General features: G+C 36.0%; 4 protein-coding genes across 6 annotated transcripts; 1 reads left to right on the forward strand and 3 right to left on the reverse strand.

Moving 5' to 3' along the window:
- The first annotated feature begins 1,596 nt into the window (after window positions 1-1,596).
- LOC132608385 (uncharacterized) lies at window positions 1,597-2,055 on the forward strand. Its single transcript, XM_060322410.1, has one exon. It carries the CDS (start codon window positions 1,597-1,599, stop codon window positions 2,053-2,055), a length of 459 nt encoding a protein of 152 aa, XP_060178393.1.
- Window positions 2,056-2,783: 728 nt separating this feature from the next.
- LOC132607609 (uncharacterized) lies at window positions 2,784-8,905 on the reverse strand. Of its 2 annotated transcripts, none has more exons than XM_060321686.1 (2): window positions 8,746-8,905; window positions 2,784-5,321 (listed from the first exon to the last, which is right to left on the reverse strand). In XM_060321686.1, the coding sequence occupies exons 1-2, from the start codon at window positions 8,750-8,752 to the stop codon at window positions 3,271-3,273; spliced, it is 2,058 nt and encodes a 685-aa protein (XP_060177669.1). In that variant the 5' UTR covers window positions 8,753-8,905; the 3' UTR covers window positions 2,784-3,270. The 2 variants fall into 2 exon arrangements, with proteins under 2 accessions (XP_060177669.1, XP_060177668.1); XM_060321685.1 differs by having other exon boundaries at window positions 2,784-5,414.
- Window positions 8,906-10,249: 1,344 nt separating this feature from the next.
- On the reverse strand, window positions 10,250-12,853 carry LOC132607613 (calmodulin). Of its 2 annotated transcripts, none has more exons than XM_060321694.1 (2): window positions 12,743-12,853; window positions 10,250-10,970 (listed from the first exon to the last, which is right to left on the reverse strand). In XM_060321694.1, exon 2 carries the CDS (start codon window positions 10,936-10,938, stop codon window positions 10,597-10,599), a length of 342 nt encoding a protein of 113 aa, XP_060177677.1. In that variant the 5' UTR covers window positions 10,939-10,970; window positions 12,743-12,853; the 3' UTR covers window positions 10,250-10,596. The 2 variants fall into 2 exon arrangements, with proteins under 2 accessions (XP_060177677.1, XP_060177676.1); XM_060321693.1 differs by lacking the exon at window positions 12,743-12,853 and adding an exon at window positions 12,567-12,736.
- A 3,099-nt stretch (window positions 12,854-15,952) lies between these two features.
- On the reverse strand, window positions 15,953-23,150 carry LOC132607608 (uncharacterized). The gene is made up of 3 exons (XM_060321684.1): window positions 22,779-23,150; window positions 20,140-22,697; window positions 15,953-17,020 (listed from the first exon to the last, which is right to left on the reverse strand). The coding sequence occupies exons 2-3, from the start codon at window positions 22,516-22,518 to the stop codon at window positions 16,298-16,300; spliced, it is 3,102 nt and encodes a 1,033-aa protein (XP_060177667.1). The 5' UTR covers window positions 22,519-22,697; window positions 22,779-23,150; the 3' UTR covers window positions 15,953-16,297.
- Window positions 23,151-23,645: the final 495 nt, after the last annotated feature.

The following is a 23,645-nucleotide window of genomic DNA, read 5'->3' on the forward strand; positions in this document are numbered from 1 at the left end:
TATTGTGTCCCATCCCTTAGATTAGCCTGTCACGCTGTCACACTTCCCAACAGGTCTCATGCCAATTTCTACGAAAATTTGATGTATAAATGTTAAACGAATTTATCTACCTGCTTTTTCCTTGAATTATACAAAAGAGAGATTTTGCTTTTGCTATGTTTGAACATGAACTTTATTTCACTTGAAGTATACATTTAAACCGGTACTTCTACTCAAATATTGAACTTGAAAATACTCATGACTAACTACTACTACTACTATATTGCAAATATCGAAGTTCAATATTTCTTGTTTCTTGTCCCAGTCGTGTCATGAACAATATATATATAGCCATACGCCAAAATCTATTACCACTATATACTCATCTTCATGTACAGATCGATGTTGAAATCGAGCTTGAGCTTTGAGACGATTGAGTACTTAACCGGTGTACCTTCGGGAGCATCCGATAAATTGGAACGATACAAAAAAGATTAGCATGATATTAGATGGAGGTATAATTATGTTGTAGAGAATTAGAGGCATATCACGACTTAAATGCTTATGAGTCGAGTTGATTTCATGAGTAATTGAACTGATATGATCGATCGTTGGATGTGAACATGTGTCTATATATATATATATATATATATATATATATATATATATATATATATATATACTAAGACTACTGTTGTCCCATTCTATGTGCTAGCGATGACCCAGTTTTGGGTTTTCACTGTGTAAATTGAACACTCCAACTTACAAAATGATCATCCTCACACCTCCAAATTTGTGTGTCACGTCAGCATCGGGTGTCCATGAGACACATTAAAGACAAGTTGAGGTGTCTATATGTGCACTCGCAAAGTTGGATTGCTCAGTTGCCAACTGAGGCCAAAATTGAGTGGTTGTTTATGTATTGTGCCTATTTTTTATTCTCATAACAATAACAAACATGACTAGAAATATTATTAAATCCTAGCTATATATTGTCTTGCGGGAAATGAGGGTATGGGATGAGAAAGCCGTATGATTGTTCATTGGAATGCTGCATGCATATCTTCGTGAGAGTCTGCCATTTTCCTGGTTATCAGCAACTGAATTTGACTTTAAAATTCATCATGTAACAAAATTAGCAATTTGGGAAACTTGACCACAAATGCAACAATAAAGCAGAGAAGAACATACTTAATATATACCACATCCAATCTAATTTATTGGGTTCAAAATGTATTACTTATACTTATTTAATGAGTTAATTCCTTTAACACATATACATGATCTAAACCAAAGTTACTGGACCATGATGAACCCATAGCTAATTCACTAAATCCTCCTGTGAGAGCTAACATTATAAGCACTTGTAATTCTGGATCTCTTCCATCACCTTACAAATTTAGAGAAAAAAAACAAAAAGGTGGTTTCTGAAAACAAGGGTACGGTTAATATATCTCTTTTTGTATTCCTCTATTCATTATCCACTCCATAAATTAATGCCATCATGCAACTATTTTATTTATCAAGAAAAAAACGGTGCAAACCCTATAAATAGTGTAGTCTTGTAACCAAACTAACACAACCACCTTTAGCAATAACCCCCCCAAAAAAAACTCCATGGCATACAAGTTAACAGCCCTTTTCCTACTTACACTTTTCCTCATTTCCACAACTACTCCATTAGCCCATGGAGTTCTCATCAATGGCCAAAAACTTTTTGGGCTTAATATACATGGAAGTGTATTTTGTTCAACAACAGGGAATCCACCAGGCCCAGGTATTGCTGGAGTAAATGTTAGAATTTCATGCAATGGAGGTAAAACAAGCCTAGCCCAAGTGTTAACTGATGCTAATGGCTTCTTTCAAGTTGTACTCACTGCATTGGATGGCATACTGTTTGATCTAAATTCAACACCCTGTGAAGTGTTTGTTGATACTCCAATTGCTAATTGTGGAGTTGATTTACCAAAAGGAGTACTAAGGGCACCAATTAGCATTGTTGGTAACCTTATTCAAACTTTGCTTGGACTTATTGCTGACACTACTTGTGGACCATTTCAGTACGTTAAAATTTAAGCAATCGTGTTACGTACTATATATAGTCTGATTCTATAAAAAAAAAAGAATCGCCTAATATGTAATGGCGTATGTGTGTCTTGTAGTACTATTTATGTGTCGACTAATGACTTGTACGTCTCGCCTTTCGATTGGGGTGCGTCCTGAGGGTTAGGTTATTAGACCTAAGCTTCTATAATGTTGTAATATTAAGGAAATGAATCTGATATTTCAAATTATACAAGGAGAAGAATGTTATTATTCATGTTTTTCTCTTACGTTTAAGTGGTTCTCACTCATTTAAGTCATTTTGGAATGTTCGCTTGATTAATGGTGTCATCATGGAAGTGTTCTTATGAATATTACGTCGTCCCGAATTGAATCCGTCAGGTTGGAACAAATTGAGATGAAAGCAAAATGATATAGTTTTAAAATAATATTTTACTAATTATGAAACGGTTGTGATTTCAAATAACTGGAATATTGCATGAAATAAAGATAAAGTTTAGTGATTTTGTGGTTAGAAAATAATGATTTTATTGCAATTATACCAAATTATTGCTGAAGAGTGACTTTCACTTGCTTGTTGCAAAAAAAAAAAAGGATTCACTTGGTAGGAGATCAGAAGAAATCTAATACTGCAAAATTGATGTATAAACGGTTTCTAGCTGGTTGTTTAATGCATACTAACCGATCGAGTCATGCAAACGATATATACAGATAATCCTCCGTACGAAGAAATTACTCAATAAGCAAAATAATTCAACTAGACCAGGAATATTCATGAAGCACAGAAATTGATATTCCATGTACAGATGTAGGGGATAATATACTGAACAGTGTCCTACTCCTAAAAGTCTGTAAAAGTAAACAATCACACAGCTCACTCGGGGCAATCTCGACAGTTGCTGTCTTTACAACAAATAATCACATTTAACAGAAATTAAAATAAAAAACATCTCTGTAACAACTGTTCACATATGCAAAAGCTAATGATGTGCAGGGGCATTATGCAGGGATGAATTTACCTTCAACTGTTACATTTCCAACTTTCACAAAGATGCAGGAAGCATATGTTGATTTACTATTCAAGCTGGTAAATGCCAACGCAAATTTCTCGACCGGCTTTGAGGACCTTTTTTGATAAGATAAGTAAATATTATTAAGGCTCCTGAAAGGCTGTCGAGAGCCACAAAGTCGTGCTGCAAGTCTTCCATGAGCTGAAAAACAAACTCTCTAACTCGAGGTAACAATCTGCTTTCCATGATCTTCCTGAGGAATATGTCTCTTCAACCTTGTGAGCCAGATATCAAAATTTATAGGATAGGGTGTTCCACAAAGGCTGTCAACGTAATCTGCGAATGCTTTCAAGACTGCAGAAATATCTCCTAGCTTCTGTTGGATCAACCTTTTTGACCAAGAGGTTTCCCTCCACTGCAATGCCCCTTCAACCGAATCCAAATTGGGCATGTGACTTCCAGAAGAGAAGTAAAGCATATACACTAGACTCTCTGCATCAGATGCTGAGCAAAGTTTCCCTTCTTGCAGGGCATAGGTAGAGGAGAAATGTAAATTCATTGCAGGACGATCCCTCTCTTCTAAAATAGCATGTCCCCAACCAATGAGAACGAAATAAGGCTGCCTAACACCAGAATTAACAAAAATAACATTCTCAGGCCTGATATCGCCGTGCCGAATGCCAGCTGAGGCAACTGCAGAAAGGGCAGATAAGCAGTCATGGCAACACCTAATAGCCTCGTCAATACCAAATTGGCCAAATCTCACCATATCAGCAACTGTTCTGCCCACTGGACTAGTCACTAAAACTGGGGTCCCACATTGACCAGGGTGAATTATCCGGCCAGATGCATTTAATTGAGGTAGATACTTGCTAGACAATCCCTTTTGCTTCATAACACCCAATACTTTTGTCTGCCTCTGAACTTGATACCACAGCTTCATATCTTCCCACGCTGGTTCCAGCTGAGAAGGATGTGAACCAACATACAAAAATGAAGTCGTACCTGGATCTTCAACAGAAGATGCAATATAATACGGAATCTCTCCATCTGTTAGGACTTCATTTATCTGATAATCCCTCTTCCAGTTTGAATCTTCAATCAGCACAATAGAACCGACTTCCAGCTTCATGGACTTTTCAGGTTCTAACCTGAAGGATTCTTCATGTACTTCAACAATTTCAGGTGAAGCACTACGCTGCTGGAAGCGAAATAAACCATTTCCATTCACCCAGCTATCCCCCAAGTGTCTTTCAATCCTTCTTTCCTGAAGACGAGCGCTGTGGTCAGCAGCCAAATCTTCAACCGAATTCTTTGACATTCCAGCATATTGTGTGATCGAGTGGAAGGTTGCATAAAGTGCCTGTAAAGCCCCGATATCCCCCCAATTAGCATTTCCAAGGTTGTTCCAGATCCTATCGATGGGAGAAATGGTAATTAAAGCATTATTCTTTATCCATTCAGCAGCACAACCATACACATCATTCAAATCCATTTCCAACTTGCTTATATCTCCTTCAACTTTCAGGACCCCACCGTATTGAGTGTCAACTAAAAGAACAAAAACTGAATTCAAACTGAGAGGAATATTGGATCTGCTGATACTTCTCGCAAGCAATACTCTTACAGCAAAAAACAAAGCTTCACCTAAAATTGAAAGAGAAGGTTTACAGTCATTCTCTACTGTAGCTAGGTTTCCAACATCAGACCTTAGAATAGCAAGTTCCAGAATATCATCCCACTTCCCTTGTGGATGCCTTGGGTTCTTTAGCATTACAGCTGCTGCACAAAGACCTCTAAGTTTCCCTTTTGAAATGGCTTTCTCAGCCGGATAGAATCTCAGGTTTGAATTATAGACACAAGAAACATAGAAAGGCAAAGTTTCATCCTGACCCCAAAATGCCTCCCACAAACCTTTCACACTTGCATGTAAAAAATCTTCCAGAGCAAGATAACCAGTTGCTTCAACAGCGCCAGAAGTCGAGGCATAAATAGCACTGGGCATACGAATCAGCTGCTGAAAAGGAACTCCTCCCAAAGCATAATCAAACTTTTGAAGATCTATCAACTCAAAAGGGACATCAAACGAGGGTTCATTACGAGTTGAATTTTCTGTTGTTTCTTCATACCACGTTTTGAGGTTTTCGGCCAGACTTTCACTATCTACAAACCTATGGAGAAAGTCTTTGCAATCTTGAACCCTTCCACCTGAAGATATACTGGATTTTTTTGCACCAGATTCCACAGATTCCCGGTCCGGAGATCGACCTGTAGTGCCAGATAAGGAGAAAAACTGAACCATTAGATGTGTTCCCGGAATTCCTACCCCTGTGCTTCCTTACAAAACGTAAATAAAAATTGCTGCACCAAGAAAATGAAAGTTCAAAGTCCACCAAAAAAGAAACCAAGCCACTCAAGGGGGAATCAATGAATTTCTTTTGCATCTCAAAAAGAATACATTAGGGAGGATATTATGCCACAATAACTAGCACCATCTAAATCAGAATATCAATGGACTAGTGGTGCCTAGGACACACTATCGCTATTAGTTTCTTCATCACCTAAAAATGATATTTCAAACTCAGCGACCCTTTTATAATTGCTAATTTGCTAAAGCCACACACTATCTACCATTCTCGTTTATATACCATATTCATGTTCTTCATTACATGTATAGTTCCCCGACCAATTTGAAGATTTGTAGTCATCTCAGACGACTCGATTCATATCCATGAAAATAAATAAGCTAGCGCTTCTAATTTTTTCACCCATAATAATATTTATGTATTGCAATTTACACCAGAACTATCTGCACCAATTCCTTTTTTCATAAAGTAAGAAGCTGATCGATGGCATCATCAAGATGCATTAGGACAAAAGAGAAAGTCAGCTCCATTACGTAGAGGTTCCTATCATAGGTTCAGGGAGCTAACAAAATCCAAAAACTGATTAAGGATTTAAGGTTATTTAAAAAAGACAAATTGCTCCAGCAAAAAAGATTGAGTAGACATTTTGCTTTCAGAGAGTGACTTGAAGTTGAAACTCCATCAAAACATCTGCAATTTTCTTTCTGTCGAAACACCAAAAAGCCTTTGCACCAACTCCTTTAGTACTATATACAGTTAAGAAGACTCAAAAACAGAATAAATTGGATAGTTTCTGAGGAAGGTATTAGTCATATCAGATGCATTTTTCTGAGGTATATTGGTCAAAATTTTACCTTAATAACACCACAATGAAAATGCTGGTGCATCAACTTTATGAGGAGTGTAAGAAAGAAAAATCATTATAAGACATGCAAACTGTCATCACGAAAATTCATTATAAAACGTGCACAAAGTATTAAAATGTTAATATAATTCAAAAAAGTCATCTTTGTCCTAAAATTTGGCAATCACGAGACCATACAGCTTAAGAACGTATAGAACAAGATTAAATTTGATGCTCACAACGGCAAAAAAATCTTCTTTTCCACAAAACAGATACTTCTAAAAATCACTATCCATGTCCTCAAAATTAAGAAACATAATTTATTGTACCTCAAAATTTAGTTAATCAAAAGCAGGGTGTGAGGAATTAGGTTTTGAACGGAAGGTTTGGACATTCATGATGCAGCCTCTTACCATAAACTAATCAACTACGTAAATAGCAGTCATTAATTCATAAGTAACTATCCATGTTACTCAGTAAATTTTCACTTTTAACCAATGGTGTATCCAGGATTTTTCGTAAGCGGTGTCGAAATTTAATTACTAATATGAAGGTTACTAGATCATTATGCTTAACTAACGAGACAAACATTTCAAGAGGTTTAATACACTGCTACTTCAAATTACAATAAGAATAGTATCACTTTTTCTGCCCAAAAAGACCCTTTGTTTGTTTCTTACGCATGCGAGGTCTGCTTTTCGAATTTCTCAGTTTTCAGAAACAAAAAAGGCTAATTAAGTGGCATATTACTTATCTTGATGGGTTCAATCCCGTCACTCACTAGATAGACACAACTTTTGACCAGTGAACTAAGAAATGGAGTCTGTCAATCGGTGTCACTTCTTTTTATCCTTTCGGATATCATTTTTGGTACAGCTATTTACTAAAATTTCTGGACGAAACAGTGTCGGATGACTTCGCCCTACGTGCATCTGCCCCTGCTTTTGACTTTTTACCTGAAGTCAAATAACACCTATCCTGACCTAAAAATCCAAGATTTCTTTTTGGTAATAAAGATACTAATATTATTATTCCACTCGTTTTAATTTATGTGACATAGTTTGACTCGGCACGGAGTTTAAGTTAAAAAGGGAGACTTTTAAATCTTGTGGTTTCTAACATGCCATAACATTTGTGTGGTTAAAAGACTTTTGAAAATTGTAGTAACATTTATGTGACTATAAAAGCTTCTCATTATGGATAAAATGAAAAGTTTATAATTAGGTGTTTCCAAAAATAGGAATGGGTCATTTTTTGGAACAAACAAATAAGGAAATAGTGTCACAGAAACTGGAACTGCGAGAGTACTAATAACAGGTAATACAAGAGTATATCTTTGAAGAGTACATAGTATTCCTATAGTCTTCTTAAGAATCCAAGTTTCACTCTTAGAAAAGGGGAGAAAAAGGAATACTGCATCAGTATGCAGAAATGCAATTGATCTTAGCTAAGAGGCCGAGAAAGGTATATTTATTGGACAAATAGAAGAACCTGGACAAGTATAAGATAAGCCAGCTAGAATACGTGCATCTCATAACCCATGAAAGGAGCGGCATAATTTGACTAAAATTATACTCCATTGCTTTTGTCAATTCCTTTGTACATATTATTGTTATTTGAATTGTAGCTATCATCTTGAGCTGCATTTTTTAGCCTTTGTTTCATTTTGTAAATCCCAACAGATTCGGCATTTTTTCTGCTTTTCACCTTTGATAACACTGATTCAGTAAGAGCTTTTTCTCTTCTTCTCTCTCATGTTTACAGTTACTACCGCTTTCTGATGTGACTCAGCAAAGAAGGGAGGGAAATATATATAAAGAAAGCTTCAAGCTTCAAATTCTCAGACATTAAACATCTAACTAAGTAGGACTACTTAGACGTTCTTCCAATTTAGTACTTTTATTCCCTATGTAACTCATAAGGACATCTAGTCCTCAGCCACTTTCCATTTCCTCATCAGCCATATTATATTTTTTCTATTGATGACAAGGGAACCCGCACTCCTGTGCAATAGCCCGCAAACCACACAGCCATCAGCCCTATTATATAGATGCTGATTGCTGAGAATTTGTATGGAAGACTTGTTCCATTATCATTTTGATTTTTGTTGTTTTTTGGTATTTGAAGACCCGGATGTTTTGTATTATCAGTATGCAGCAAATGAAAACCCGGATGTTTTGTGAACTCCAAAGACTGAAACCCAAATACAAGTGCAAGATCATCTTCTCTTTCCCTTTTTATTCGAAAAAGACCTTAAGAAAGCAAAAACTACAAACATAAAGAGTGGAACTTTAATGCAAGGACCATAGCAAATTTTGCTTACTTAAAAGATCAAAGAATTCAGCAACCCATTAACCAAAACAAAATTCAGTACCTTAACCGCTATGTGTTAAATTCAGTACAAAAGTCAAAGGTCAAAGGGGTGGCCCAAATCTCTAGGGTTTTAACAGAGAAAATAAAGGAGAAAAAGAAAGATTTATACCTTCCATTTCCGAGAAAAAATCGAAAAATTGAAGTGAAAATTGGCGTTCAGATCTTCAGGTTATAGCTCCGCAAATACAAAGTCTCTCATCTCATCAACTTTCTCTCTCTAAACAAACAAACACGCGCGTGCACTCTCTCTCTCTCTTATTGCCTCGGTGTTGTCTCACCATAATATAAAATTAAAATTTAATAGTATTCGTTTTTATTATTTCTAGGTACATAAAATTCTTTTTCTTTATATTTATATTTATTTTCCTTGTAAGAAGAGACAATGATTATGGGAAACCGGCAGGGGTGAATTTTTGGTATCATTTCATCAGTTTGTGACATGTCAAGATTTTCAAAATTTTGACTAATCATGACTACTTGTCTTTGGACAATATCTATGTGTCCTTTACTTAAGCTTCTATACTTTTTGTCTTCTACACGTCAAAAGTTAAAATAACATTATTTTCGTCCTTTAAAAAAAAAAAAATCGACTTTTGATGGAAAAAAATTGAGAATTTATTTTAACCAAAGTGCATCCGAATATAAGTAACTTTGAATTTCGAGTGTAATAATCTGTTAAAAGCTCCCCTTCTCCTATACTTCATTGGAATAGACCCATTTATGTGCAAAAGTATACCTTCGACCTAAAATCATGGGTTAGGATCAGAGGCGAAGCCAGGATTCGAAGCTTGTGGGTTCGAGATTCTAATTTGTTTAAGTTACTGAGTTCTAAATTAATAATTTATACATATTCAATGATTTTTTCAAGCCAAATACAAAGTTTAGATCAAAGTTACTGGGTTCGGCCGAACCCCCGAATACTATGCTAGCTCCGCCCCTGGTTAGGATGTATATAAAGATACACGTTTCAGATAAAAACTTATTCACAAAAATCATAATAACTCACCACTCAATCGATTAAAGAGGAAATAGAAAGCACCAATTGAAGTCTCTGAATGCGTTTAAATGCTTTATTTAGTTGTTTCTATGTAAGATAAGATACAGGATCGAAAAAAAATTATTGAATACACTTCCCGGCGAAAAGGTTCAATGAAGGTACGGTGGGGAAGGAAAACGCTTTTGAGTATCAAGATTTTCTTTTAATTGAAAAAAGAAGGCCGAGAATAGCCTATGGTATGTCTCATCACAAGGGAGCACACTTCTTTTACCATCATAGAATGAATGTCGGGCATGTATTTATATCAAATCAGTAAATGCAAGAGATATGTACATTTCTTTTATAGGTGTAGACATTTATAGAAGATAAACCATAGTTAAGTGACATGTATTCTTTGCTTACGGACAACCCCCCCCCCCCCCACCACAAAACCCACGCTGAAGAGGTCACTCGAGTAGATATGGTGCTGATTTCTCCTCCCAGAAATTAATTTGGCCTCCTACGCCACTCTCCTTAATACTAACATACACCGATGCTCACAAAAACCGCAACCTTACGATAAATAGTTTCAAAACTAATGCAAAAGCAACTGAGGAATTTTACAAAAAATTTGCCTCAAAAAGTTTGCATCTATTTCACAAATGCAAGGTACAAGAAGCTATTAGAACTGCGTTCATCAATAAATAAATAAAAAGTTACAGTCACCATAGACTTAGTTCAATAAGACCCCAAAACACAGGGCACTTACCAGCTAAGGTACAAGACTAGAGAAGACATCAAAGACAACCAAATAAGAGAAACAAAGTGATTCAACCACCGAACAATAGAGCATTACATTCATCCAAGGTACAACCTATCCGGATAAAACTGTTAAAAAGAAACCATTATCCTAAGCTGGCCCAGTTTGATGAATGTTTGGTCTTTTTTCACATATTTAAAAAAGGCAAACTTCAGAAGAGGAAATCACTTGGCCATCATGACCTTCACAAACTCATCATAGTTAATTTGTCCATCACCATCGACATCGGCCTCCCTGATCATTTCATCAACTTCTTCATCAGTAAGCTTCTCGCCAAGGTTTGTCATCACATGACGGAGCTCAGCAGCAGAGATGAACCCATTCTGGTCCTTGTCAAACACTCTGAATGCCTCCTTCAGCTCCTCCTCCGAGTCTGTATCCTTCATCTTCCTGGCCATGAGGTTCAAGAACTCTGGGAAGTCGATGGTTCCATTACCATCAGCATCCACTTCATTTATCATGTCCTGGAGCTCAGCTTCAGTGGGGTTCTGTCCCAACGACCTCATCACAGTCCCAAGCTCCTTAGTTGTAATGCAACCTATTCAAAACTTCACTATTAGCGTACTAGACAAAGGATCAAACACCACATGAGTCTGACTGCATTTTCCTTTTCAGTTCATACGTATAAAAGAAACCAAACTGTAAAGTTCACCACACGAGACAACTCAGAAGGTAACATCTGCATGGCGGTGGTGGTGAGGATGGGGGGCTAAACCTATGTTACTCGGACTCTCCAAAAATATTTGCCGTACTCGTCTGGGATCCGTCAAAATGCACTACTTTTGAAGGATTAGACGCGCACCCATTGATATTTTTGAAGAGTCCAAGCAACACAGGACTAAACAGAAATTCAAATATACAAATCTCAGTCCCTTCCAAGAGGGTCCGTATTATGCCAAACTCTAGAAGACATATCTCACTTCATATGCTATCTCCCAAGGTCAATGGTAACAGTCTGGTAAGTATTTAAATCAAAAAGCACAAAGAAGTGCCCATAATAGGAGTCCAGACAATATACATGAATCATTTAAGATATTACATCTTTCTGCTACACATTAGTTCAAGACCATTTTATAGCAACATTGTTTGCACATCGAAAACAAGATCCAAAACTGTTGCAAAAGCAAAGCTAGTTCTGAAGTGGTAACTGGAAAAAAATACAGTCAATACATGCAAGTTGTAACAGCTGGAACCCCAAAGGCAACACCATCATGTAAATATACAAACAATAGCTCTTCCTCAAACCAGGATCCTAACTCAATCCTAAAAGCTGGCTCAAGAAAGTGAGGATTACCCAACCCCATATAAAGAGACCTTCCCATCCCAAATGAGCCAATGCGGGACTCAACAACTCCTACACACCCAGGACAAGACATCTGGAGGGTGGACAATGATTATGATTGGTTATTTTGGGAAAAAACAAGGAGTACTAAAACAATCTGGTTTATATTTCTTAGGAAAGTTGACGTCAGCATGACAACATCAAATTTTTAGACCATTATTTGCAGCAACTTATATCAAACATATGATGATTTCACAAAGGAAATTTTCTTTATTGAAGTACAAAAGCACAAGTACCATTTTAAATGCTTACAACTACACAGGATCTGCGTGGAATCTGCTATACACAGCTATAATAAAGACAGAACCTATTTAGGGAAAGTTGATATCACAACAAGACTAGCTATAAAAACAGAAAACTTTGGCCCATAACCAAAACAAGCAAGAACCACAATACAAGGTCAAAGATTCAACCTTTTTTATAAATAAGGCCAAAGATTGGTATCTTTTTCATGTTTCCGAGTAATTACAGAAAAGAATCCTCTGATTTGCATTTTTAGACATCTTAAAAAACAAATATCTCCAATAGGTCTTAGCTGATAAAATATGGCACTCAAAATTCAACAAAAAACATGTGTACTTTCCATTTGCTTAATAGGTTGCTTTCTGAAGGGAGATATGATTCCTATATACGAAATCAATCAATTATTACACAACCCACCTAAACCAAATCCACAAAATCTCAGGTGTAATGGTTCGATGAAATCTAGAAAGCAAACGGAGACTAAGCTAAAGTCACGAAAGGCAGATCTGGAAAGATATTATAAATAAAAAAGAAGAGAAAGTGAGAAACCATCTCCATCCTTGTCGAATAGGCTGAAAGCCTCCTTAAACTCAGAGATCTGATCATCGGTTAGTTGATCTGCCATTGAATGAAAGAGATGGAGAAGAAGAAGAAGAAGAAGATTCCAGAATTCAGAGAAAAATATAAAAGGATGGGGTGGGGGCTGTTTGAGCTTAGCTTCTCACCTCTTTGATTTCAGGGAAAAGAGAAGAAATGCTGTCTTTATAATCAATAGACTTTTCAATGCCTCAAATATAATAATACCCTCTACATTTCTCCTACTTTCCCGCTTTACCCTCCGCTTCTCCTCTTTTTCAAACTTACTAATAATACTTATTTACATACCCTCTCTATTTATTTTTCTCATTTTATATATATTATGGTTGTTAACCTCATTTACATATAATTCTTAACAAGTACCTCTTGTGTTCTATTTGAACATGTTACTTTTTGAAATTTTAGCTTTTTTAAGAAATTAATTATTTATACATATTAAATTAATTTCTTGAAACAAATACAAGGCTCGAACCAAAATAATTAAGTTCTATCGAACTTGAAGGCGTATAAATAGTGATATACAAGAGAGACACATTGTTGCCATCAGATCGTAAATCTGTATCTCTTTTGCCAATAACTTTTTTTTTTATTCAGTGTTTGATACTTTTTTTCAAATTTGATTAATCTAAATTTACATAAAAGAATGTTCACTTTAAGAATTAAAGCTCTTTCTAATTTAAAAACTAGAGTTATTAAATTAGGTATAAATTTACTCGCACAAAATATTTACGTCAAGCCAATAAATGCATAATATGTATTTTTAGTACTTAATCGTAATAATTAGTATGCACACTCAGCTTATTAAACTACTAGTGAATTTGACCGCGCTATGCGCGACCCTAGAATATATTCTCTTGTACAAATAAAACAGAATTTATATTGCAAATGCGTAAAAAATAGAAGTAACATGATAATGAAAATAAAAGCTTGCATTAGAAAAGGAGTAAAAATAAAGAGCAAAGGAAAATAAAAAGGATTTTTCGTTCAAACTCTTGCTTTTTGTTTGGTTGTCCCCATACTTGAAAAAAGAAACATATTTTTGTTTGATACACAATTTAGAGTTCAACACAATCTTCTGAATCTTCCTAATTGAAAGTTTTGAAAGATTTACCTTGAATACAAAGCACAATTTTTGGCACCATCTAATACCTCTCTTACTTGACTTTCTCTTGTTTTTCTATTTCACATGATCATGCATACGTATCTCCAATCATAATCCATCTGGTCATGCCATTGTAATTGTCTTATCCTTGGATGCATAATTAACATTGACTCCTATTTCAAGTAATGCTTATTTTTTTCGCTGCTTGTAATTGCATCCTTTGGCCAGTTCTTAATTTTCAAGTACTCATCACGGTACATAATTGCAATACCACTCATAAGCCCAAAGAAAGAAAATATTAAGGAATAGAACGAAAAATTAAGCGATAACTTTATTTCCTTATACATTAACACATATATAAATATAACAATGAGAATGAAAAAAAAAACTGAATCATATTCACAGTAGTTTATTGACCCGTTTTCTTAAGTACTAAATTTTTTTCTTCATGACTTTTGTAATAATTTCTAACCATTGTATTTTGATTTAATCAAATCAATTAACAAAGAATAAGAAAAGATACAGGAAACAGTTAAAGAAGAAAAAATAACCAAAGAAATGCTTACAAAATGTCTTCCTAACGTTGCAGACCCCCAACTGGAAGTATGAATATATTGTTTTCTCTTACTACTAATTACTTTTAATGTCCTAAATAAACGTGTATGAATCTATATAATAAAGGAGGGTAACCGGTTAGTTTCATCACCTAAGTAACCTACATAAGTGAAATAAATAAAGAAATAAATAAAGAAGACAAAGAGTCACTATTTAGCCTACTTATCTATCAAACATTATTTTCACACACAAAAAACAACAAAATTAAAGAAAATGCCAAAAAGAATTGATGATCAAGTTAGCTATGATCAACTTTAGATATAAATATATGATTCACGTTCTCAATAGAAAAGACTAGAAAGTAGTAACAACTATTTTTAAGTTAATTAATAAATTTATTATAATCTCAATCGCAAGAGACTTTTCGGATTCTTTTTCCTCCATAAATAAGGAATTCAATGTTGGAACAATAATAGCTACTTATGCATAATGTACGTAGTAACTTGCAAGTAAATAATAAATTTCTCCATGAATAAGAAGAGTGGAGTATTAATTATTGAGCAATTTATTGTTGTTACAATAAAATACATAAAAAGATAGGATAAAAAGCAAAACAAATAAGAAAAAGGAGAAAAAAGATAATTGTGTTTCTAGGCCATAAAAAGGTGTCACATCATCTTTCTATTGCCTAGCTTTATATTATATATAGATTTAATTATATAAATAGTATAACCACATAATGCTGGTAGATATTTACTTATTTTTGTACTAGTTTTAAAAAGCACGGTAGTCAAATAAAATGGGGGGGCTTTCTCTCTCCTCCATTAGCGAAAAACGCGGTTTTGTACGCGGTTTGTGCCTATGCATTGTCGCTTTCGCCCTTTTCTCAACACAGCCTTAGTGGAATCTATTATTTTCTCCATTCGAGCCTATTGATTAGCATCTTTCAAATTTTGAACTGTAGATTTCATATTTAATGATAGATTTTACAGTTACATATATATCATGTCACAGGACAGCCTTAGTGGAATCATTAAAGCTTGTATGTTGACCACAACGTATATACAGGAGCATGCATGTGTTTGCTCTGTCCTTTGATTCAAAAGGTGACTAGTATATGTAATAATCTATTATTAAATAAAGTATAAATTAATTCGTTTAAATATGTATAGGTTGCTGTGTGCATGCGTGCGTGCGACTGTATGGTGTGGGTGCATGTGTTTGTCAGTGTGTGTTTGCTGGTTCAGAATATGACAGCTACTTTTAAATCAGTTTCTATCTAGCTTCATAGTTGTCGGGTAAGTTAAACAATGCAAATTCAATAATGACGGGGACAAGAGAGGCTCTAATGGGGGCAAATATGCAGTTGTTGCCTGTTCGCTTGGGTGGTGGCCGTGCGGATTCAAAATTTAAATTTTATGAGTTTAATATTTTACTGGCAGTAAACTCATTGTACTTACAAAATTATACGTTCAAAAATTTAATATCTGTTAAAAATATTGGAATCGGTTGAAGCCGTAAATGCTATGCTATCATCTGCCTCTGGGATGGAAATATTTATAGTAGTGGAAGCAGATTTTGGTGCCAATAGACAGTCAGCCATTGGCACTACCTGTCCTATATATTTAACATGCATTCATACCAAACCAAAATAACTTAAAAAAAAAAAAGGAAAAGAAGATATCTGCAACTCTGTCTCACTATTATTTTCCATAAAAACACTAAAACAAGAACTTTTACATGCCAAAAAGTAGATTGTTTATCTGTAACGAGTAACAATCCCTTTTTCTCCCACTAATCTCCAGAACTGCTAAGAAAAATACTTCCAAGAAATCAAATAGAAACTTATTCTCGAAGGAGAGGCAGTTCACATGTCGCTCTGGCCAATGCACAACCAAAAAATGAAAAAAAGAATGCTAACTACCCATAACCTAAACATAACGGAAACCAGCTTGAACATCTAATAATTCATTCACTAACAAACGAAAAAGAAAACCCGAAGGATCCCTCTTTTTCTCCCAATTTTCTAGCTATCCTCATTCTCTTTCGAAGTCACTCGAACTTGAACTTGATCCTGACTTGTGGGGTTTTCTTTCTTGCCTTTAACATCACCTGTAACTACACCTGTCTCTTGAGGCACCTCAACTGCACGATCTGGCTTTTTAGTGGTTGTTTCCTTATCTTCTCGTTTTACAACTTTCTGATCTACTTTTCCAGCATCAGCTTCACTTCTTACAGATAAAACAAATTCTTTAAGACTTAATTCCGAATTCTTGGATGAGCTGGCTTCACGTGGTCCAGTTTCTGATTTTTGTTGAAGGCTCGCGTTTGGTTTATCTATATCGTCTTTCAAGACTTGTTTCGTAGATGAGTCTATCCCGACATCCTGTGAATGTAAGGAATCTCCCTTACTTTTGGAATCTCTTGCATGGACATCGCCATCAATTGAATCAGGAAGAATGTGTCTGTCAGCACTCTCTTCAGGGAGACGCTTATGAATCAAATCAACATCTCCAGTTGGTCTTGGTTCAAGAGTTGGTAATCCTACCTCATGGTCTTTCAAACTTGACACCTCATGCACTGGTCCATTTTTCAAACTCTCAGATTCTTCAGCTGCCACCTTAGCATCAGGTGGCTTATGAACAGACTCAGGACTCCTGGGAGAGTTGATATTAGGAGGAACTTCTTGGATCTTTGACACATTCAAGCTCTCCATGGTCCCTGCTTCCTCAATCGAAACAGGTGCCTCCTATAAATCAGAATTAGATTCACTTAGACTTGTTTCGTGATACAGATCAATGTGAACACATAATACAAGTAGAACTTTCGTGATACAGATCAATGTGAAGTCATAGTACAAGTAGAACTATATTGATAACTCCTCGAGTTGGCAATCATGACATTGGAGGCTTCCAGCATATCATCAAGAGCTTAAAGAAATTCAAGAGAACATGGAAAGAGCTAATTGAAGCTGCAGATTCTGGGCATTACAAAGTTGACTGTGATCGGGAGAGAAGGCCAGGTCACCAGCAGTGGCATTTGCAGATTCATCTCCGCTATCACGGAGCTCTGCCAGAAATATAATATTGCGATCGCGATGGCGATCTCGCGATCGCGAGAGTGTGTGGCCAGAATCCGAGGCTTAGTGTAGAGGCTATTTTAGTCAACTTTTTAGTTGTTTTTTGTAGTTACTATAAATAGCTAAAATTATGGTTTATTTCATTAGCTAGATTTTGATTATGGATGATGATGCCTATTGTGAGTTGGAGGTTGTCCCTAACCTCTTCAATTAAATCTATCTTATCTACCTTCTAGTGAGGTAATTCTTGTATAAGTCAAATTTCCCTTATCCCTTCGATTGTATCTTTTATTTGAAAGCTTAATTAGTTTATTTCAAGTTAATTTGCTGCTTGGGATTTACTATTTACATTCTATTATTTGATATAAACCTTTCTTTCTTCTATCCTTGGATTAAGATTAATAGTTCTGTTTGCATGGGTTCAAATAATAATATTCTGGGACCAGCAAGGGTGGCTCAGTTGGCTGAGCATGGGGCTTCCATTGGAGGTCTCCGGTTCGAAACCCCCTGCCTATGACAGTAGAGGATTTGCCGTCTGGGTTGAGCTCGTCGCACGGGACTTGCCTAGTGCGGGTTATCTCTCCTGTGTGGTTTGCAGGCTATTGAACAGGAGCGGGGTTTACCCTGCGCACACCCAAAGGGTAGCAGCTGTGGGTTCCCTTGTCATAAAAAATAACAATATTTTGGGGTTGTGTATTCCCTCAACGACTTGATTTTATCCATATCCTTTTATTTGTTTTTCTCTACAACTTCTAAGGTGTCCTTGGCGTTGAAGACTTAACTTCAATTTCCTTGAATCTTCCTGGGTTGTGAGCTAATATCATTTATGCCAACAAATGCACATGCCTTTTCAGTACAAATATATCGGTCGCTGGAACCAGGTTTAGCTTTACATCTACATACTGAAGCACGTCCTTTCAGTGTGTTTGACACACCTAAAGAATTGCTCGAACCAGAACACCATATCTAACCTTCTTCATTTAATCTAAGGTCCAAAACTTCTTGCCAAGACTAAGGAATGCACTTCACGTTCTATGAAAATGTCACTAGGCATTTCTTTTGCCTCCAGTAAAGTTCATTTTTTGTTCTAACAGACTTAACACTCGTTACGATGAACCAGGATTTCCAAATTTAACATCATTTTGATAGTTTTGAACCATATTTTGCCATTCAAGAAAAAAACGGAAAAGATTGCAAGAATTATTTCTTTCCAAGTAAATGATCAAAATTTTAAGCCATTTACCATCAGGAGAAGGTGGGACACTACCTATCCAAGATTTTTATTATTGAAGTAACATGAAACTTTTCCGTAGACGAACAGAGGAGAAAACTTCATTTCCAAGGCCGAAATGGAAACAAATGGAAGAGTCCAAGAATAGAGTATTCTGTGATATCTTTTTTGATCGGTAAGGTATCCTAATATTGTCTGGAGAAACCATTTTGAACATGCAAATATGGAGATATATTTCTCCAATTCTCCTCGTGCCCACAATTTGATTATGAGGTGAGACAGAGATAAAATGAACTTAAGCTTAAGACTACTGATAATTTTTTATTAATCTACAATTGAATGAGACACAGAAAAAGTTACAAAGATATACAGGAGAGGCTTGAACAATTCAGATCCTACCTTGAACAAGAATCATAGAGGCTTATCTGAGGCTCTGTAAGCCAGCTTTATTAGCAAAACCAAACTTGTATCTGAGATATCTCAATTAAGTGGTACATATTTGCTAGAAGAAGACACGAGAGAAACAGAAAATCTCCAAAGAACAACGTAAAAACAAGATTGTGGCATCACTATTTCAGTTTTCAGAAACTAAACCCAGAATACCACGAAAGAATTTGCCTCTCCATTCATACTGTTTAACTAATAGATACAAACTGGAAAAAATAGGGTTGGAGGAGGGGGAGTTATCTTCGTTCCTATCACTATGAGTTACCAGTGGACCTTAGACATCACAACCAAACAGTTTAACGAAAGCATCTCACACTGTTAATACAGGGTTATACCGTGGTGAAAATATAACTTTGACATTCAAATGTGCACATGTTCGTAAGATGGAACATGTGTATGGTTACCAGATTATTTACTGAAATCGTCCTAGTTATTTGTAATCAGATGGTTGTCTCATTGTATGAAAATACATGGTGTAAAAATACAACAACAACAACATACCCAATGTAATCCTATAAGTGGGGTCTGGGGATGGTAGAGTGTACGCAGACCTTACCCCTACCTTAGGTAGAGAGGTTCTTTCCGATAGACCCTCGGCTCAAGTAAGGCAGAATTACAGCATTTATGAAAACATAAGCAGTAACAACATCAAGATAGTAAGAAAACTAAAGCAGAAGTGACGACAAGTAGCAACATGCTGTAAAAATACAAAAAAAAAAAAAATACATGGTGTATGGTCTAAAACATAAGTTAGATGAATTGGAAAATGATTTGTTTCCAACAATTCTCTTAGCCTATATTACATCACTTCAAATCCAGCTTATTGTTTGGTTTTTATTATCATATGCGATTAAACATAATTGGATTAAGTAAATGAGAATTAAAAACTATTTATAAACATCAATTTTCAGTTATCTCAAATAAGAACAATTTAGGAGAAAAGCTAAATAAGGTGTATTAAAACATGATATAAGCTAAGATCTTGGTATCACCCAATTTAGGCCAAATAGATTAAAGAATATGCATGATAACTCTCTTCATCAGTAAAAGGATTGATTCCTCAAGCTTTGCAATTTATAGTACTGAATAGTGAATAATACTAATTACTTACTTTTGTGGACGATTTCGAATCAATAGATGCCTGACTATCGGCTACAGGCACTGGAGGAGCATTTGCACTGCCAAAGACTTCATCATTTTTTGATATCTCCAACTTCTCAGTTTTGTCCGTTACCGCCTCTCTCGGCCGCAATTCTTGGGAATCTACTGATGAAAATACCTGTTCCTTAGTCGGAATGGACTTGTCAATGTCTTGAGTATTTTCCACCGTTTTAACCAACTCAGGGACCAGCGCCATTTCAGATTCTGGAAGCAGATCTGAAGCAATTGAGGAAGAAGAAATGTTTTTCTTAATGGAAGGAGGACTGGCATCATAAATAGGTTCCACATGTGAACTCTCGTCCACTGAACTGACTGTGATGTTCAGATCTGACCCATTAGGTGAAGGTTGCTCAGAGATGGTTTCAACATCTGGACTTGATCTCACTACTTCTTTGTCAGCAAAAATCCGTTCACTTACTTCTGATGATGACGAGGAGCTTGACTGACTACTGTATTTCTTTTCAGAAGTTGCTGACTTTGAAGAAATTTTAGACGGATCAAGTTCCATGGAACTGGCTGCTGTTTCTTCATGGAACACAATTGGTCCCACTTTATGATGATTTTCCACATTATGTAGTGTAAGATCAGTGTCATCGAGTTCAATATCTCTCTTCTCAGCTGCACCTAGGACAAGACATTCTACTTCTTCGGAAGATTGGCTTCCATGTCCAACATCCTCGGAAGCATGCTCTATCTTAGATATTATCAGCTCCGGCTCCTTGAAGATATGTTCATCTGTTTGGTTTTTCCCTTCCAGCTCTTCATTCAGGTTCTTGTCTTCCAGATCTTCAATTGAACCCTGTGACTCCGTTTCAAGAACAGAACTTGCCTTGGACTCACTGATATCGCTAGGTTGCCTTTGAAATGGTGAATAACTTGTTCCTTCAGAAGCCATTACATCAGGAACAAAATAAGGTCTAAAACGGGTACTATCTTTCTTGTCTTGCTTGTTCATCCCAAAGATTGAGGGTCCAACACTAAAACTTTCATGCCTCCTTAAAAATGGCTCTTTTGGTTGAGATGTGATAAACTCTTGTTCTAAAATGTCTCCTGTAAGATCAGGTTTTTCTTCACTCGGGTCATAAGGAAGATCGAAGGGGTTTCGCCTTGGCAACAAAATAGATGGAGCAGAGCCAGGGATAGGAGGCAGTCCAAGGTCATAGTTATCATTAGGAAGATCAAAGGGGTTCTGTCTTGCTGTTGAAATGGGAGGGATGTTTGATGGAAAATCAGCTGTTACAAAGTCTATTAAATTCTTCTCGTCTACCATGTTCTTTCGTGATCTTCTCCTTTGAATAAGACTCTCCAATCGTTGATTCCTTTCTAGCTCAGAGGTTCCCAAGTCCATTAGATTTCTCTGGTCTTCCTCCGTCCATGTAATAGCAGACTTTGGATCTTCTTTATCTCGTGTTTCTTCTTCATCTTCGCCATCTTCGTTCTCATCATCTGCAGCTTCTAGTTCTTCCTGATCATCGTCAGAACCGTCGTCAGATTCATCATCATCACTCTCGGAGGAATTGTTGCTAGGACTTTCAGAAGGAGCATGAGAAACATCTTGCGACAACAAACCGACAGGTTGAGGAGTGTCTTCATCTAAAAGCGGATGGAGCTCATCAAGCATTGGCATAATATCAGCTATTGAAGCATCTGGAGAAGAGCTCTCTGCTCGATCAGACCCTGAATATAAGGCCTCCTCTCTATGTTTCCAAGGTGAACCGGGAGGAGAATCAAGATTAACCCTTCTAGAATCAAAGGAATCAACTGATTTGTCATTCTCAAATTCAACGCTCTCATCATCAACCTGATTCTCCATAAGTCCCGCATCACTAATTTTCTCGTCATTCTTTTCATTCTTCTGCTCATAAAACTCCCTTGCCACTTGCCCAGAAACCCCACCAACTAAAACTCCACCAACTAGAGCAGAATGATCACCAAACCTTTTACCCCTATGAACCTCACTAAGCGGTGATTGGTCTACTTTATCCCTCTCTTGATCAGTATATCTCTCAGCACGAGTAGCATCTCGTGATAACTCAGTTTCCAAAGGCACTATATGATCAGTTGCGTTTTCTTCCCATTCATACTCAGGTATATTATTAGGCTGACCATAACTTAGTAAAGTTCCAAGCAGAGCAGCAGTGCAAACAAGAATAGGGGAAACAGACAGCAGGAGGGAAAACACAAAAGGAAATGTTCTATACATAAATGCCAAGAAACACAACATACCCACAAGGAATGGATGATTCCAAACTGTCCTATAACACACTCTAATATGAAAGATTACAGCTTTCCTCATTTTAACTCCAATCTCTAACAACCCAATACCCATCCCTTTTATCACACCCTTTTTGATAAACAAATGAAGCAATGAGATCTGAACATGTAATTTTTCTTCACTTTAGATCAAGACAACGAATTACAGCTAATTTCAAAGTGCATCAAATAAAAATCCCACCTTGACAAATCAATTCAAACACGATTATCGAATTTGATGACCACCAATACTTCCTGCGAAAGTATGAAAAGATATTCATATGCAAATAACAAGAAATGATGAAACAAAGAGAATTACCAAAAGAAAATGCATACCAGCTATGAAATAGAGATCAAATCCACAAAAACCCATCAACTGTTTCTTATGTGGAGGATTAATGGGTCTTTGTGTTGGTAATTTACTAGTCTAAATTTGGCTTCTTTCTCATTCAAAATTCTCCTTTTTTTTTTTTTTAATTTTTCTTACTCCCTGTAGTGTAAATTTTGATCCATCATATGATTTGAAGAAAAATAGGATTTGAATGAGGACATAAAGAGAGCTAATAGGGGTGTAAATCCAACAGCAAAATATGGGATATTGATTTACTTGTTGTTGTTAATAATGGAGGTCTTGTTGATGATCACTCGTTAGATTTAGTTATGGCTAATGGTTGTCAATGGCAGGGCAAGACAATAGTTTAGCTACTTTTCCATACTTATAATTAATAGTACCAATTAAGACCTGAAAAAGAAAATGAATATTTTCCTATAAATATATTTCAGGGTCATTTTCAACAGTATGATAGGTGTACTCCAAATTGATAAATTTATTTCAGTCAATTTGATTGATTAATTAACAGAATTAAACAAGGCATTTTTCTGCCATTTGAAATTAAAATTAAGAAACTAGGCCAAATATATACTCCGATTTGCACTTTTCTCATTTGAAAATGAGGATAGTGTGTGTCAAAAAAGAATTTTAAACAATCTTTTGTCGACTTTCAAAAGGTTTTTTGCGATTTACTCATTTTCCATAAATTGGGCTAGGAAATTTTTATCTTCAAGAACAAGAGTTTGAGATTTTGTGAAACTCAACTTCTAAATCACTTTTTGAAACGTTTCTTATAGATCGCAAGGGTGGAACGCTACTTAAATTGCATCTGCGAACAAGACTTATAAATTCCATTTGCGATCACGACCTAT

Source organism: Lycium barbarum, chromosome 8, assembly GCF_019175385.1.
Source record: "Lycium barbarum isolate Lr01 chromosome 8, ASM1917538v2, whole genome shotgun sequence".
Lineage (NCBI taxonomy): Eukaryota > Viridiplantae > Streptophyta > Magnoliopsida > Solanales > Solanaceae > Lycium > Lycium barbarum.

What these genes read in the sequence shown, in the direction of transcription:
- LOC132608385 (XM_060322410.1), top strand. Translation starts at nt 1,597, where the DNA reads ATGGCATACAAGTTAACAGCCCTTTTCCTACTTACACTTTTCCTCATT.
- LOC132607609 (XM_060321685.1), bottom strand. Translation starts at nt 5,355, where the DNA reads ATGGTTCAGTTTTTCTCCTTATCTGGCACTACAGGTCGATCTCCGGAC.
- LOC132607613 (XM_060321693.1), bottom strand. Translation starts at nt 12,642, where the DNA reads ATGGCAGATCAACTAACCGATGATCAGATCTCTGAGTTTAAGGAGGCT. An exon ending in ATTCGACAAGGATGGAGATG is followed by an intron (nt 10,971 to 12,566) that starts GTTTCTCACTTT and finishes AGTTTTGAATAG; the next exon opens with GTTGCATTACAACTAAGGAG.
- LOC132607608 (XM_060321684.1), bottom strand. Translation starts at nt 22,518, where the DNA reads ATGGGTATTGGGTTGTTAGAGATTGGAGTTAAAATGAGGAAAGCTGTA. An exon ending in ATTCGAAATCGTCCACAAAA is followed by an intron (nt 17,021 to 20,139) that starts GTAAGTAATTAG and finishes TCTGATTTATAG; the next exon opens with GAGGCACCTGTTTCGATTGA.